The sequence below is a fragment of the Hesperophylax consimilis genome, chromosome 7, assembly GCF_061612785.1.
Source record: "Hesperophylax consimilis isolate HC1 chromosome 7, BYU_Hcon_1.0, whole genome shotgun sequence".
Lineage (NCBI taxonomy): Eukaryota > Metazoa > Arthropoda > Insecta > Trichoptera > Limnephilidae > Hesperophylax > Hesperophylax consimilis.
The window spans coordinates 14,529,095-14,546,571 of NC_142842.1; the positions used below are offsets into that span (position 1 = coordinate 14,529,095).

Genomic DNA, 17,477 nt, shown 5'->3' on the forward strand with positions numbered 1-17,477 from the left:
TCTTATATCATATCTAAAAGTGGTTCTCGAAATTTGCATAGCATGACACAATTGTTGCAAATCGATTACACAACTAAGATAGAAATGGGTAGACCACATAAATAGTTGGAAATGGAGTGCAATTCTGTGCATAACTTGAGATTACAAAATACCATCCAAAAAAACTTTAGTAAAAAAAAACCTAATGTAAATTATCTAGCTAACATGAATGGTAGTACTTACTGCTAAAAGATATTTGTAATTTATTAAGAATCTCTTTAAATTATTCGTAATCCGGTTAAAAACCCTTAACGAATGAATTGATATGTTTCCCGTTAAAAAGCAAGATATGTTATGTTGATATAATTCCCGTTAGCAAGAGAGGAATGTATTATTGCATTTACGTGTTCATAAAAATAATATTTTCGCATTTCGACATTATATATTATCAAGGCATGGTGCAGAGACATGAACACGTGTTCTGATATATTAGGAATGTACTAAAAGCTTAATGCAATACCGGTTATATCTGTATTACGAATAAGTTGAAGAGATTTTTAATAATTCAGCAATACTCATTTTTCTACATGTAGAAGGGTAGATTAATGCTTAGTACTATGGAATATTATAAATGTTGTTGTGAAACATCCCTGAGTCAAAAAATTTTAAACCTCATATACAACTAAATATAACGAAATCAATAGAATATTTTACAGAAAGATTATTTTTAACTATAGTGGTCCTAGACAGATGTCATTCGTACTCGTATGTCTTCCTTTTTACTCATATTGTATGAAAACGAAAAAGACATAACGGAGAAAACTTACCGATGTGAAATACTGTTAATTTATTAAAAATCTGATCAAATTATTCGTTTTCCCGTTAAAAAGGGGACTGTGGGTCTATAACGTATCAAAATCAATTTCAAATATTTTATGATGATGGCGGAACACACAAATACTGATATTGATACTAACATACTTATATTGTGGCATTCCGTCATGATTATATTAGGAAAAATAAAAAATGTTCTCGATATATTCTGAATGACTAATATTTTATCATGAAGTTAGTATGCTGTCAAGTTTTTAACAGGATCATTTTTCTCCGTGTAGACGTTAAGACATAACAATGATGTCACGTACGACCTCTCTCTGGGACTTCTATATTCGTCTTCTTTGTGTTCCTATTTTAAAAGTTACGCTGTACCAACCTATGGTTTCACATTACCACCTATAATTATTATCATTTTTTTTTTCGTTTGGACTTGTAAAATGTTGTCAACCCCACAAAAGCCCAATCATCACGTGCAGCGAATCATTTTCACATAGAAAGTTTCAGGGATGACTGACAAAAAACAAGTGAGAGTGAATCATCTTTGATCCGTTCCATTCAAAAAGGTTCTCATCGGTCGATACCGCACTGTTTGACGCACGTGTTTTTACAATTCGCAATGGAAATCGTAAATTATATATGCAGATTAACATTTGAGATATGGGTTTTGCAACAACGCTCGTGATGCTATCAATAACACGTAAAAAGAAATTATGAAAAATATCTATTCAAAGCGCTGATCAAAAGTGTGAGAGTTAATCAAATAAACCTATGACCTTTATTACTGAAGTGGATAAGAAAAACAATAATAAAAAAACAAAAGGCAGTTTTTAAAAGAAACTACATTCAAGGTGTCTATGGACTGTGAAGTTTAAAGGTGATAACTGTCTACTTCATTGGTACGTAAACCAATACAAATGAAAGGTACCTAACAGTTAAATTGTTTTTTAACATGTTGCTTTAATCATTTTCGACAACGTAGGTACACAAGATGTGTACGTTTAAACTGTATTCAGTATATTATAGGTACTCTGAATTCTTGAAAAATAAGTTAGTTCAATTAGTGCTTTGTGGCTTGTCTGAATTCTTCACACAAACAGTTGGAATTTTCAAAATGATGCTTAAATTCAAAGCAAATCCAGAGTTCATTGATCCAGAATTACGCAGGACACGCGCACAACTGAAATAGTGTATTTGATAATGATTTTGATAACGATCGATCAACACGACTATCTTTTGTTTATTGATGTTGTCTTGACTTATTTGTTGACAGATATGCATTAATATATCAACACTTCATAGATCATTATTGAAATATCATTATGAGAAATGGATTACATATGAGTATTACAATAGTGTGACGATAGCTGTAACGGTAGATAAAATTTAGTTAAAATTACTGGCTGTAAGGACTCTTATTTGAAACCCGCGTAAAAATTTAATTAAAGTAGGTACCTACTTTCTTAATGCTCTAAAATACATTAACTTTTGGTGAGTACCATAAACAACAAATAATATGGTGAAAACCCTAAGGCCCAGTTGTTTCGTAGAAATTCAAATGTAACATTGTATGCCCATGCGCGCCCAGCATGATGTGTATACGGTTGACATTTTTCACATGAGAACAGGTCTCTTCTACGACTCATTCTTGATTTCAACAGCTCGGTTGTGGAACGATTTTCCGGCCTCTGTGTTACCTCCCTCCTACAACATGGGTCTTTTCAAGATCCATACTCACTCATTCCTCTCAACTCCACACAGCATCTTTAGAAATGACACAGGCCCTGAGGGAAATTATTTTCCTCGGGGCTTCCTGTGTGGTGTTAATGCAAAAGTCCACTTTTTCATTTTTCACGGAGAAAAAATACTGAATATATTGTTAATTTATTCAAAATCCTGACAAATTATTTGTTTCTTTGTTAAAAACGGGAACGCAGGCCTTTAACTAATCAAATTGACAGGTTTCGTAACAAAGTATCGGCTAAAAGCAAATGTTTTACTATGACGGCGGAACACGCGTTCATACAAATATTGATATTGTTATCAACACACTGGTATTGTGGCATTCCTTCAAGATATTTATTAGGAAAAGAACTCATGTTCTCATTATATTCTGAATGATTAATATTTTATCAGAAATTTGCCATGCTGTCACTTTTTTTAACCGGATCATTTGTCTGCATGTGAATTTCTTCGACAACAGAACAACTGGACCTAACAATTACAAAACAGGCCTCATTGAACATAACATAATATGTGGAAATGGATATAAGTCGGTTACTCGCTGTGAGTGTCAACTTTCAACCTCGGAAGCCAACTGCTAGCCAAGAATTCTACCTACTGGACTATCGACCGCCACGAAAAATATCACTCGTACTGTGTGTATATATTGGTACCGCGTTTAGGTACATTATTAAATGCAATTATAAGGTTAGGAGGCGGCCGTATGTATATAATTTTCTTTCTGTAGAATACTTAGTGTGTAGTAAAATCATGAGTTATAGCAAAGGTATGTGAGCGTTTGTATTAATCCTCTTACTTTTTATCAATATCAAAATGATATGCACTCGAACTAGTTCAGAACTGGACCTTCGTAGCCAGAAGCATAATGTGAAGTGTGCTATAGATACAGATATAGACGCAATCACCGTTGAAAGTGGCACGATGCATTATGCATCGCGGTCTCTGAGGGTGTAATTAATTGCATTCGTATATCTATAATAATATTCAATAATCAATATCGAGATATCAAGTTGCTCGCAAATCACTCAATGTTCGGATTGATTACTGAGAGGAAGGTATTGCTAGGTACTCATAACCGGGGATATTGAGTTACCGATTTCTATAAAATGACAGAAAAAAACATTCCAGTTATAGGTATGTTGATGCAGAGATAAGTGACGTTGGACATGCGCAAATATTTTATTGGAACGTTGAAATAAGAATGTCACACGAAGAATCAATTTTTTTTTATAGAAGCAATAATTACTTCTATAAAAAACTAAATATTTAGCTAATCATCATGAAATGTGGGTACAGATAATATAGAGCCACACAAGTCAACCTTGGCGTACAACCATTGCTTCATTCATACTCATACATAGTCACATTAGATACTCTTCTGTCATTCCCGTCTCTTGAAAATACCATCGATTTAAAAAAAAAATCGTAAGGTTAGACACACCTGACTTTTTCATCATTCTACTTGCATGACATAGATAATACATACGGTATCTGGGGGTTAAGTGCGCTAACTTCATGGAGCGATTCTACATGATAGTACAATTAAAAATAAAAACGAATTTTTTAGAAATTCGAAGGTTTTAAGGTAGATTTTAGGTTAAGAAGTTGAATTATTTGTATGTGAAAATAAATATTTTTCCATGGAAAAATATTTTTGTGTGGAAAAACAAACATTCTATCATGTAAAATCACCTCCCGATTAGCGCTTGTTAGCACATTCCTGGGCACCTGTATTCTCGTGACACTTCTTATTCCAACTAAATAATCGCAAATAAAAAAATCTACGTGTCTAGAATAAAAGTTTAATCACGACGCATCGCTATCATTCCCTTTTATAATTATTGGGGATCGTGTTAATCATGGAGTGGGTGACCTGAAGAAGCTTATTCCATACTGCGGACACCGTGAGACTTATTTGACACTAGTGAGGTGTTATTGCACTATTGCCACAACCATCTTTTCTCTGACTCTGCACCCACAAACCAAGCCTACTAGAATATTTGGTGGCCGTAATTTCTTTTCGCAAGGTGTTCAAAGTCCTTAGTGTTTGAAAATGTGGTGAAAATCTCAAACATTGCTCCTTGTTGTTCAACTGAAACTTGCAGCTATCATGGTGTGTATAAATTTTAGTCTTTATTCCATATTCTTCAAGGTCCTTTATTTCAGTTTTCTAGTCCGGCGTATTAGCAAATAACTTATTAATATGCCCTATTACAAGAACACCTTTAGATGTTGCTTACTATTCAAATATGGTAGTCCATTGAAAGGTTAAGTGTATCATTGGTTAGCTAACCAATATAAATTTAATATACGTCGCAAACTAGCTACGAATAAAGACATATCTATTGAATATGTTATCGCTGTTGAATGGTTTGGCTTTGAGTGCCATTAAATGAATATGTTTAACCAAATATACACATTTATTTTTAATTTAAGTTTTTAATCCAGCAGATATTACATGATATTACATGATATATGTATAAGACAGAAATAAGAACAATGAAAAATAAAAATAAGATGAAAAAAAAAACATAATAGATGCAGATTACCTAATGATAACATAAACAAAATTAAATTAATAAGATTAATTAAATTAAATTTCATTTTCGTCTATTAGGGAGGTCGCCGCATCGTCTGCACCCATTGCTCATTAAGTGGAGAGTTGAGCCACTCGAAAGCAGCCACGACGATGACGTTTGTTGATGTTCGTGTCCTGCCCCAGGAGCTGGCTGGTCGGTGGCGAAGTAAGGCGGGGAATGAGTGCACCCTCCCTGCTGTGAACGTCGTGGAGGCACTGCAGAACCTTGGTAGTTGCATAAATTGCCTGTATGCATTGTTGTAGTACACCCTCAGCTTGTCCCATTCCGCTACTGGATATTATGTCCACAGTTCTGACGTGTAAAGAGCAACTATCTAACATCTTCCCTACAGTGGTAGAACCACCTAGAAAACATTACGACCCTTACCCTTATCATTTGTGCTTTTCATGCCCCAATTTTTATCATGATTTATTTTCACAGTACCCCAAAAATAAATCGTAGCAAATTTATAACTCACATGTACAAAATGTGCACCGTATGTTAATTTTATTGAACTCCGTATTAGAGCCTTGATGCACCCATGTAGATAAGTAGGTGTACATTACTTAGTTTCAGTACAACTGTAGAAAGGTTTTCTTTATATCATTTTTTATTTTATTCCAAAATCTCAGTAATTTATTTAAATCCTTCAAGTATAACACACGGCGAATAAAATGGATTATAAAAATATTACTAAACAAAATCAGAGAAAATCTTCTCACACAATATTTTAATTAGCATAACGTTAGCTAAATTGATGTAATAATAGTACATCGTAGGTAAGTAGGCATTATATTATATTGCCTACTTACGTGAGTAGGTACTTTATCTTTGTTGGAAATAATAGATGGTATTACGGATAAGTGGAAAGATCTGGAACGCAAAGGTAACGATTAATGCTATCGTTAATTTAATAATTCTACTATTTATTTATCAATTGCGTACATCTTACTCATAAAATTATTCTCATGAGTTGAATGATGCCATATCCTATTGCAAAACTCAACTACCTAGTGTACGAGTATGCTGCAAAAAATATCTGATTTTGATGAATATCGTATATGTTGAGAATAACATTAATTTGCATACAAAATTTAAGATGCTATCACGTTCACCTACTCAGCTATATTCTTTAGTTCAAAATATTTTGACATAACACTGTAGTAATCACCTATTATGGTATTTGAGATTACGATCATCGCGTTTCGTCTCCTTGCTAAAGTTAAAGGCGACCAGCACACTGAAATTCTTCATATCATCTGTGGCACGCTTAATTTGTATGCTGGTTTATATGTCATCCATCTACGTTGTAGGGTGTCTTCCTAGCGCTCTCCTTTCAAATCCTTCTCCCATCAACCCTTTAATGTCATCAACTTCTGTGTGTAGTTGCCTTGTTTCAAAGTCCAATTTATCCTAATGATTTTCATGATTAATCAACATATTATCAAGGTTACAAGGCAGATATAATGTTTCGTATCCATAGTACAGGTTGTACTATGCATAGCAGTGCACGACATCTCATCTAACATAGAATAGTTTTGATATTTCTATTTTCGATACTGATAATGCGTGGTATAATTTCATTAAATGATTTATTGAAACACTTATTTTTAAATATTTAACTTTTTAGATAGCTGAAAAAAAACTCCATAAATTTAGTGGAATTTATTAATTTATTCTTGTGAAATTCCATCGGTATCGAAAAAGAGAGATATAAAAAAACGCAAATAAAGCGACATTGAAAAAATAAGTGAAAAATGTTTAAAATTCAATAAATCATTAAAAAAAGTTTTGACTGCCTGTGTGTGGCTTAGCTGCAATTATTTTACGATTGTGAATTTATCAAATTTCGCAGTTACAGAAGCTTCATTCTCGTAATGCCCCAATAAGTCACATTTAATAAACGAAATGCACCCAGCGCAACTGTAATGTGACCTCTAGTTATAGTATGTATGTCCTTATAATAATTACACTTCATCTAATTGGATTAACATTATTCATTTGGGAAAATAAATGCTAATCAACTCCCTCTACTTTACCGCCCATTATAAAATTTGTCTTTCCTTTTCTTTCCTAAAACGAACAATAAAGAACATACTTTATTAAAATAAAAAAAGCACTTCCAATAACATGTGCTTCCAATATTGTATCCTTTGTGTCGAAAACGGTATCTAACAAACTAACAGCTTTAATTTCAAGTAACCTACCAGGCAAATATGGTCCTGTATATTATCTACCTGTACATTTTAACGCAGCAGCACGTTCATTGGTTAAATGCATTCTACATTTAGTTCTGTATTATTGATCGATTAACTACTGCATGCAATCTTATATGTTTTTATAATAGATTCTCTATGGTTAATAATAAGATAGATCATTAAAAAAATGTAAACGTAACCATTGAGGTTATTTTTAACCAAAACGACGGTATGCAAATCATCCACATACCTTCAACAATTATTATTATAATTAAAAAAATTAAAACTAATAATTAAAACAAATCAATAGTCTGTATTTATTGATATTGCAATCTCTCATAAAATTTGATTACAGTCAAGATTCATAAATATTGTGAAAATATTTATAAAAATATTGTTTTAATAAGATAACTATATATTTGTATTTGGGTTCATCACGATCACCATTCCATTTACTCTTTGTTTCAGTCATTATCACTCATAAACCGAATCGTATCACTTAAAAAATAAGAGTATTCTAGATATTATGTAAGCCAAAACACTTAACATTCTCCAACCTCTAAAATGTATGTAAAATCTATTAATTACTTCGCAACCCACAATTTGACGGCTAGTACCTCCTTCTCGAAGTATCTAAGTCAGCAAAACAGGGATAATCATATGCAAAATGTGAACTTTACCGAGATCCGATAATGCCTCTCTCGACACTCAAAGCAACAAATGATCTCGAAAGTGTATTAGACCGAACCCGAACAACTTGGTTTGTTCTATATCCACTGTCTGCATTTGAATACGAACGAATTATGTATTCAATGCAACAAAGAACATACGAAATTAGGTATTGATCGTTAGTGAATGGACATCGTAATCGTCATCGTTGAAATTATAAAAATTGAAAGTGTTTTTATTATATTTCTACCTGCGTAGGTATATTGTAACGTTCATAATAGGTTCAATTGGAATGATTTTGATAAAATCGTTCACCTAAATGTCGTAATAAAAGGAGTAATTTTAAAACGTTTTTAATTATGATCAATTTATTCAATAATCCCACAGGTGAAGTGTTGTTAGTGGATATTGCCAAGACTTATAAAGATCAAAAATCTTGTAGTCATTATTTTATGATTGGATTAAACCTTAGAAAATTTAGATATCCCACCACAAGTTAAAGAAACTAGTTTCAAAAACAATATCAAAACTACGTGTATAACTTATTATACACGACTCGGAACGATCATTATCTAGTGAGGCAGATAACACATATGCATAGTGTGTACATATACCTGCGTAAAAATAAACCCCTGTACCAGCAGCACTGAAATAAATGGAATCAAAAGGCCGTTTTTTAGTGTCACTAAAAAGTTTCAAACGGTGAGAAAAGGAGTACTGAAATCTTAGAGAAGTTTTTTGGTGACTAAATATAATTTGGACTTGGAACAAAACAAAAGTCAGTTCAGGAACAATCTAAGGTTTGGTTACGTAATAACGTTTTGTAATAATACGGTATGAACCCGTGGCAGTCGTGACTGCGGCAGGCGGTGTTACAATATTGCACTGCGCACCTTTCCACTACCATCGGCAGGCCTACGGAGCTACGAAACAATGTATCTAGTTCCACGAGATGGTCCACGTTTCATGGTGCTTTTACTGAGATAGAATACAAGTTGGAACATACAATTAAAGAAATCAAATATCTACTCTCTCTGAGATATCAGATTATGTGTTGGACAATCAATAACGTAGGAATTAGTCGCACAGCAACTGTTAACGTTAACGGAATTCATTTACTGTCGTATGCATGTCGTATTTGTGCCGGCTCTATTATAAGTGAAGTAGTCCCAGAGAGATCTCGTACGCACGTCACTAACGAATGTCCTTGTCCTCCTCACACGTCTTATATTAAAACGAAAAAGACAGAAGACACTAGAATGATGACGCCACGTACGACCCCTCTCTGGGACTAATAAATGTCAAGGACTGTACAAGAATAAGAACATTTCATGAATTTTCAGCAATGATTGATTTTCTTAAAAAAATATGTACTTCGTGAAAAAAAAACGGTTACCAACAACTATATCAACTAGATCGTATTTTTCAAACTTAGCACTCTAGCGAAATCAAAAGTGAAGAGAATTCGAATGCAATATTTACTAGGAAAACGAAATACATACGATAATTTTGGACTCTCTCGAGTAAAAATTAAAATTTAGTTTCGTACATTCCGGAAGCACGCTGATTAACTAGTGAACTCACTCGGTTCCCTAACACGCTGTATGATATAAATGCAACGATAGTACGTATTTGCCTTGTCGTGTATAAAATAATCTCTTCAAGCTCTCATGTAAAATCTATTTATGATTTCCAGAATTCATTACTTGTAATTATTCCATTTTGATGTGAAAGGTGAAGTCCGATTAACTGGCTTGCCCAGCCCGAGGGCTCGTGAGTTTGTCGCTGCTCCACTGATAATTATCAGCATCATTACACCGAGACCGGAAAAGTATATTGGTAGGTTACATTTTTGCACTTTGACAGGAATCGAAATCGCAGCCATTAATTTCGAGAACTTAATTTTCTGATTAGTTTATGAATTTATTTATCATGGGACAGAAGTAAATGTAAGTAAGTTTCTATAGTATTTTTTAATATTTTGAAGTGAAACTTCTTTACGCGCGTCATGCAATTTCGAGGACCGGAGTAAAACCGACTCATGACCGAAACGAAAATGCGGGTACCCCCACCACCGATTAAAGTTCATTTGATCTAGTCAAAGTTTTGAAGTAACATATAAATGCTTCTTAGCTCATCCCGACAACTGGCGTTGGTGGTGTAATGGTCAGCATAGTTGCCTTCCAAGCAGTTGATCCGAGTTCGATTCTCGGCCATCGCACATTATTTTTTTGTTTTTAACGCCTTTTTCATTCAATATCTTATTTTTTAGTAGGTCAGAACATTTTTTAAAAGAAAATAATATTGCAAAATAATAAAAACACTTATCTCACTGTGATAAAACATTACTCCGCTAGAGCGCGCTTTGCGTTATTGTGTTGGATTAAAATTATTATCTAATCCGTATATTATGATAATTGTATTACATTTATTTAATTAATTTATTTATTTTGATAATATGTAATAATTTACAGAAAAAAAAATTAAAACTATCTCCCTCTGATAAAATATCCGTTCGCTAGAGCGCACTACGCGATCTTGTGTGGGATTCTATTTCTGTACATTGTACATTATTTTTAAAAATATATTATATTTTGGGTGTGATGTAGGTAACATTATAAAACATAACAAGCTCTCATATTTTCAGAACCTACATAATATAATCAATTTATGCGGCTTTGCTTACAGTTGGTGCTCAGCGTGGTTGGCTTTCAATCAGTTAAGCGAGGTTCGATTCTCGGCTGTGGCATTTTTGAAGTGAAACCTTGTTGAGGTGGGGGAGCCGCTCACGAACGTTCTCTCTCTTCTCTTCTTTCCTCTCTCTCAGACACCAGCGAACTGCGCCACGCCAAGCATCAGCTGAAACTAGAAGTTTCACTTCTGTCTTGCGTAGGCTTGACACACCCACTTTTTTTTATATTATAAAGTATTTTTCTCAGTATTATTAAACATGTCAGGTTATTTGAATGCATCTAGTGATTCTGTATTATCACAAAAAAAGCATATCGTATTTCGCTTTTATTATGTGAACTATCTTACAAAAACTATTACGAATATATTCTATGCAGCCTCAGATGTATGAGATTTCCTCTTAGTAACCGTCCCACTTGTCAGTGACTTGCGTTAGAAAATATTAGCTAATGGATTTTCGAACCGATCGTCACCATTTCACTTCTTCGGTAATTGATAGCCCAGTTGAGGCGAAAGCGTTTATGAGAACGCTTAAATGATCGGTTTAAGAGAAAATGCGAGAACTGATTATTTGACTTCAGAAATTTTTTAAAATATAAACATTAAAAATTGAATTATTCTCATGTCAATCATTATTTATTTTACATAAGTTTATAATTATTTTAAAAATCAAATAATTAATTTCTTAAAACATGGTTTGAGGTTTCCCTTAATTAACAACATGCTATCAGTTGAACTTTTCATATTGAAAATCATTTTTTTTATTTATCATAAAACCCGTTAAACTGCCAACGCACTTTGTCAGTAGGCACAAACATAGGAATTAATATACGAGAAGATAATGGCGAGGGGTAAAATCAACTGTTGAAGAACGAAGGGAGTGAAGCTGACTGTGATTCGTCAATAAATCAATCTGACAGTAAATAGGCATCTCGCATTATAATATCACCATTTACTTCTTAAAAGTAAAATCTGCTTTTGAATGAATAGACATTTTTACATGGGAGCGCAAATTACTCGCCACGTTATGAACAAATTTGCGAAGTCCAAATTCGGCGAAAAAATTCGGTTCTATTTTCAGAGTCGAATATTTCGTTTAAGTATTTAGTTAAGACACTTTTATAAATGTTCATAATTTACTTCCCAGCAACCAACCAGCTTTGTGTTTCGCGTCCAGACGTTTCTCGATGTGATAGTAACAACTGATTCATATTATACGATGTGAATATGCTTAAAATAAAGTAAAATAATGCTTATATATGGAATGTAATACGACAATTGGGTTTATTCTCTTTTTCACATCTATTTTTACAAGTTTTCATAGTACAAGTCAACATTTTGCCGTGTTATTTCGTAAAATGAACCGATGATGCCTCGACCATAGTTCGCACAAGAATGATGACGTCACGTTTTCAAATTTCACTTGAGGCCATACGCGAGCACAGCCGGCTCCAATGGAACCGGTATGGGGAGTGGGGATAATACGCTTTTAATCACTTAGGGCAGGTCTACTAATATTCATATGTCTATGTCAGTAGGTTAATTTAACATTTACAGTATGTATTGGTACAGCGCCCTTGAAGTTATTTTTCACAAAAATAGCGCTATATAAATCAGAATAATATTATTATTATTATTTTACAAAAATTACATTATTATAATATTTAGAAAATATGGGTAGGAGGATAATAATTATACTTGAGGTAATCGTGAAAATAAATATTTTTCTTAAAATAGTACAAAAGATATTAGTTATGCAACTAATTGATTTATTTACGCGTATGTACGAGGTAAACAATACCGCTACAGTGAAAAATTATAATATGCTGCATTATGTATCCCTAAATCATAAGAAATTCATAACTTTCATAGGCTACAAGTAGCCTTACAAAAAATAACTAACAGCATTTCAAAAGTTGAAATTAAGCTTGAAGCTTTTGTGTTTTTTGGTTAACTTCTCGAAAAGTAAAGTGTTGAGCCATTTTATAAAAATGCAAAGCTATTCTCTCGTAATGGATTTGAAACCACATTTTAATGAAAACCAACTGTTATCGTGGAAATATACTTTCGTTTACAGTGGTTTGTAATAATATGTACCTAAATATTTTCCCTTGCCATGTTATTTTAAAACTGAATTTTTTGTTTAGTTTTCTATTTTTTTTTTGTTCAAAATTAATACTATCATTTACGATTGTAATCAAATAATAATAACAGTCATTAACTCACCAGTTTCATCGGGTTTCACATCTTGTTCCAGTTTATCTCCACGATGCACAGGAGACATGCTATCATTTGGCTCCTGGTAGTACATCCTTACTTGTATGTCACTTCCTGAACACTCTGATTCTTCAGCTGATTTCTCGTCTCTTCCTCCCTCACTTAGTTCAGATTTAAATCTCACTTCCCTCGAGTCACTGGCCAAAGGGTTATTTACATTACGGCAAGCATTCATGGCAATGAGCGGTTTTTTTAGGTTGTCATTTCCGCTTTCTGTTAATCTTTCAGTTCTCTCCTCATTATTCTTGAGATTTGGTTTTCTATCGCTGTTTATATATACAGCCACCTCGTTGAAGCCATCTTTCCTTTCAGAAACGACATGATCATGTTTAGGGGTGGCCGTCTCTATGACCAAATCTGGTTCTGATGACGAAACGATTTCGTTTTCGACGAGGAACTGGACTTTCTTGCGCTGAAGAACGGCGCTGCGTATTGTAGTCGGAGACTTATTGGCCGGGGGCGTCGGCAAGTAAAAGTGCGACCCAGAAAGCCTCCTGTCGGGGCTGGCGGGGCGCGGGGTCTCCGCCGCGGGGACCGGTCCGTCTGCCCGCGGCTTCTTCAATATGGACCTGATCGCGGAGTCCGCACCAGGAGACCGGTTTGCGACAAAAACACTGGATAAATTATTCACGGCCGATTGTTTGGTAACAGTTTTTTGTCTGCTCTCCTTTCGGTCGCTCTCGCTTTCCTCTTCCGACGTTTCTGTTTTACTCCTCCGAGGTGGTCGCCTCGGTGATGCACTTCCCGTTTTTGTCGGTACCGACAAAGTCATATTTTGACCTCCATTTACTCCACGATTTTTGCCCAATTCTGCTTCGTGTTTGATTTCGTGATTGGTGTTCCGAGAAGGATGAGTATTTTCTTCTCCCGTAAAGTTCATTTGTCCATTTACTTGAACATCATCATAAATAAATTCGTCGCCTGTACTGGGAGTAGATGACTGCCCAAACACTCTTATTCTCTGTCCACCAATAGCCTGAACACTTGAATAAGGACCATTGTGCTTAGTGCCCTTCTTACCATCTTTAAGAGTTTTCTGCAATTTCTTCAAAGTAAATGTTTCATCATTCTCAAAATCTGCAAAAACATCATCTTCGTCTTCGTGTTTAACAGATCTTAACTTTTCCATCTTCATCTTCTGCATTAAATCATAGGGATTCACGTCACACTCTAAAATCGAACGTCTGTTATTTATATCGTCAATATTTGGAATATCATCATACCAAATTTCTTTACTTCTATTTACACTTTTGCTTCTTCCTTTCGCCGTTTCCGTACTAGGGCTCCTCCGCCTACCTCTATTTCTAACGGGAGAAATACTTTTAGCTCGACTTCTGGAAGCCGTAAACTGACTTCCCACGTGCGCAGATTCGAGCGGTGAAGTTAGTCTTGTCCGCCTCATAAGGTCATACGGGTCAGAGGATTGGTTTTGCGAAGTCAGACTCAAAATGGTCGGCCTCGATTTGGAGGTGGGTGTCAACTTGACAGTTCCTGCTCGCAGCGTGCCCCCGGAGGTCCTGTGAGCCTGGTTGCCACGCACCGTCCCGCCGACCATCTGACCCCTGACGGTGCCATTCATAGGAACTCCTAGGGGAAGACGCGATCCTTTGCATTTTTTACATATGCTGACTTTTTTCGTGCTTCCTTTTTTAGTACCGTTTAAATATTCGGTGCAAGAACATACTACAACTGCATAGTTTTGCACTGGATTGGGAGAAGCACTTATCAATAAGGGGGAAGGGGGCTTGGCGTACTGGACGTACACGCCTGGCCTCGAGGGGTTGTTCTGCGCCCTCACAGTTCCATACAGCCAGGCATCTGCATACTTCATAGACTTCGAAAGGGATGAACCCCCGGGGCCACTGAGGGTTCCGTACATGTTGGATCCCTGGCTGCCCCCGCTGAGGTGTCCTCCATTTTGGCTGAGCTTCAGCCGCTGTCCCCATGACTTCTTCGATTTATCTTCTGTTGGGGAGTAATTCATCTGAAACAAAAGCAAAAAGTCGTGTTATTATTAAATTTATTGCATAAATACTAAATACACTATTTTAGTGAAATATTACGACACTCTAAACTTTTATTTTTAATTATAAAGTTCCATTTTAATTCTATTTCCATGTCAGGTAAGAGTAATATATAACACTTTAGAGAACGTTTACTTGATTTCCTGCCATCAGAATCCTTGACCTTTCGGTATTACATAGTAGGTAGTAGGTACTGTTACACCGAGATGCAACTTCTCAGTTTGTTATTAAACATTTGAAAGTTAAAGCAGCTTAAGTATTTAATTTCACGGTGAATTCAACCTGGAGAATGGGGAAGTTTTCAAAGTTCGGTGAACACTTTATCTTTATTATTCGCTAAATTATTTTGTTACCTCAAAAATTATTCAACTTAAATTGTAAAAAATAAAAAAATGGTTAGTTTTCTGTGGATACATTATAAAGCCTTTGTTGTAGAGTACCTACAGCGTAAAATAATTACTTGTTCAGTGTTTTTTTTTCTTTTCATTGCAATAATGAGATCTACAAAGTTTTAATGGATATTAAAAAGCTCTAATTTATTCGCCTTCCTTTTTGTTCATCCAAATATTGCAGAACTGACTTAAGTAGATGCAAATTTCCCTGTTCGTTCCCGGCGCGTTCAGAATTTCTAGATATAATTAAGTTAGTTAGGTAACATGCTTGCATTCGTATGTTCTAGGCAGTAGAGCATTTAACGCATTCCACTGAGACTAAATTATTGTACAATAGAGATCTAGGCTTATTATATTTTATGAAAAAAAATTGTAAAAACAAATTAAAAATATTTAAAAAAATGTATGTTTTAAGAAAAGTTTAAATGTGTGTTATTTAAAACATGCTTTGAACGTTCGAACTTTAAGAGCCCTACTAATAAACATGTTTTAAGTTTTATATTTTTAACATATTTTTTTAAAAATGTTTTACAAGTTAATGGAATTAAAAGACGATTAGACAAATAAATAGATAAGATAAAAAAATATATTATTTTATAATCCCACTTATTTAGTCAATTTTATTTTTATTAATGGTCATTTTTTTAATTCCTGAATATTAATGAATGTAAGTACTTATAACAAGATTTTTTTTCAGAAAATTGTTATGTTTTGTGTTTCGACTGACACAATCCAAACAAAATGACAAAATTTAGATTATTTTAATACTTAAACGATTGCTAGAAAATTCTATATTTCACAACACCAGAATAGAATTAGACACAAATGTATCATACATATTCCTTCGTATCGATAAGTGTTTCAATAACATCGGTTTGAGTCGAAATATAAAATTTTTACTACACAACCTTTTGATAGAAATTAATGGTCAAATAGCGATCACCAAATCAATATAGCTTGTCTCATCAATGTGAAAGTGAATTCGAATGAATATATTTGCAAGTAGTAGATTTACGAGAGTAACATAAATAAATTTCTCGACACAATAGCAAAATGTAAAACACAAATAGTGTCATGTATTTTAACTTTGGTTGGAGAAATCTGTAGCTAAGCTCACAGTTATTTATAATTTTATCTTACTCTGTGCTTCTAAGAATATTGGTTATGGCGTATTATCAAGCTAACACTCACTTATCGCATTTGCCGCAAGAAGTTCAAATGGTCATTCATTGCACGAATTGTATGTAAACGCATTTAAAATAAAAAAATTTTGCAACACTGAAAAATTTATATCAAACTTCCGTCTCATTTTTACTATTTTAAGTTTCGTAACGTGCAAATTCAAGACAGAATCATTTAATTTTGAAGTTTTGGAACGTGCGGATTCAAGACAGAATCATTTCACTATTGAAGTTTCGGAACGTGCAGATTCAAGACGGAATCATTATATTTTATAGTTTCAATGTAATCATGACACTACCCAAATTTTTTTCTATACCTATACCGAATCAAATAAGTAATGGTAAAACTGATTGAGCACTGGGCATCCACTTGTAAAATAAGGTTTTTTTTTAAATTCCGTCTGAAAGTTCAGGTACAAACAATTTGAAATTGTAAAGAGATGCGTAATGGGCAGAGTACCTGAATTAAGCATACTACCTGTTAAGTTGCAGACATGTCATAATAAATAAAATAAAATATGTGATTATTTGTGTATTTTAAAGCTTGTCAGTACTTAACGTTTTAAGCGGTTTCATAAAATATAACATTATAAGTATAATAGTGATTATTAATTATGGGTATTATTGCTTTTAATATTTTTTATCCTTTGAGAGATCACTCATATAAAGGTTTTCTTAAATATGGTAATGAATTTGTTTTTTTATTTGGGGTTCTAGCCTGTTGTATATGAAGGGATTAAGGAAAGTATGGTAAACACAATCTTTGATGGTTTTTTATTTACAATTTTTTTTTCCGTGAAACCGCACAATAATCCCAACTGCTCCTAACCGTCTAGAGCCAGTGAGACTATGGTATCCCCAATTAGGGTACGTTGTGAGGCTGAAGGTTGTGGAGAGGGGAAGGAGATAG

General features: G+C 34.1%; 1 protein-coding gene across 1 annotated transcript in view; it reads right to left on the reverse strand.

Annotated features, from left to right (window-relative positions):
- Positions 1-17,477, reverse strand: part of RhoGEF64C (Rho guanine nucleotide exchange factor at 64C) — a 259,239-nt gene that overhangs the window by 40,697 nt on the left and 201,065 nt on the right. Inside the window, exon 4 of the mRNA XM_089633241.1 lies at positions 12,920-14,954. Coding sequence (XP_089489367.1) covers positions 12,920-14,954 — 2,035 coding nt within the window. The remainder of the gene's footprint in view (positions 1-12,919; positions 14,955-17,477) is intronic.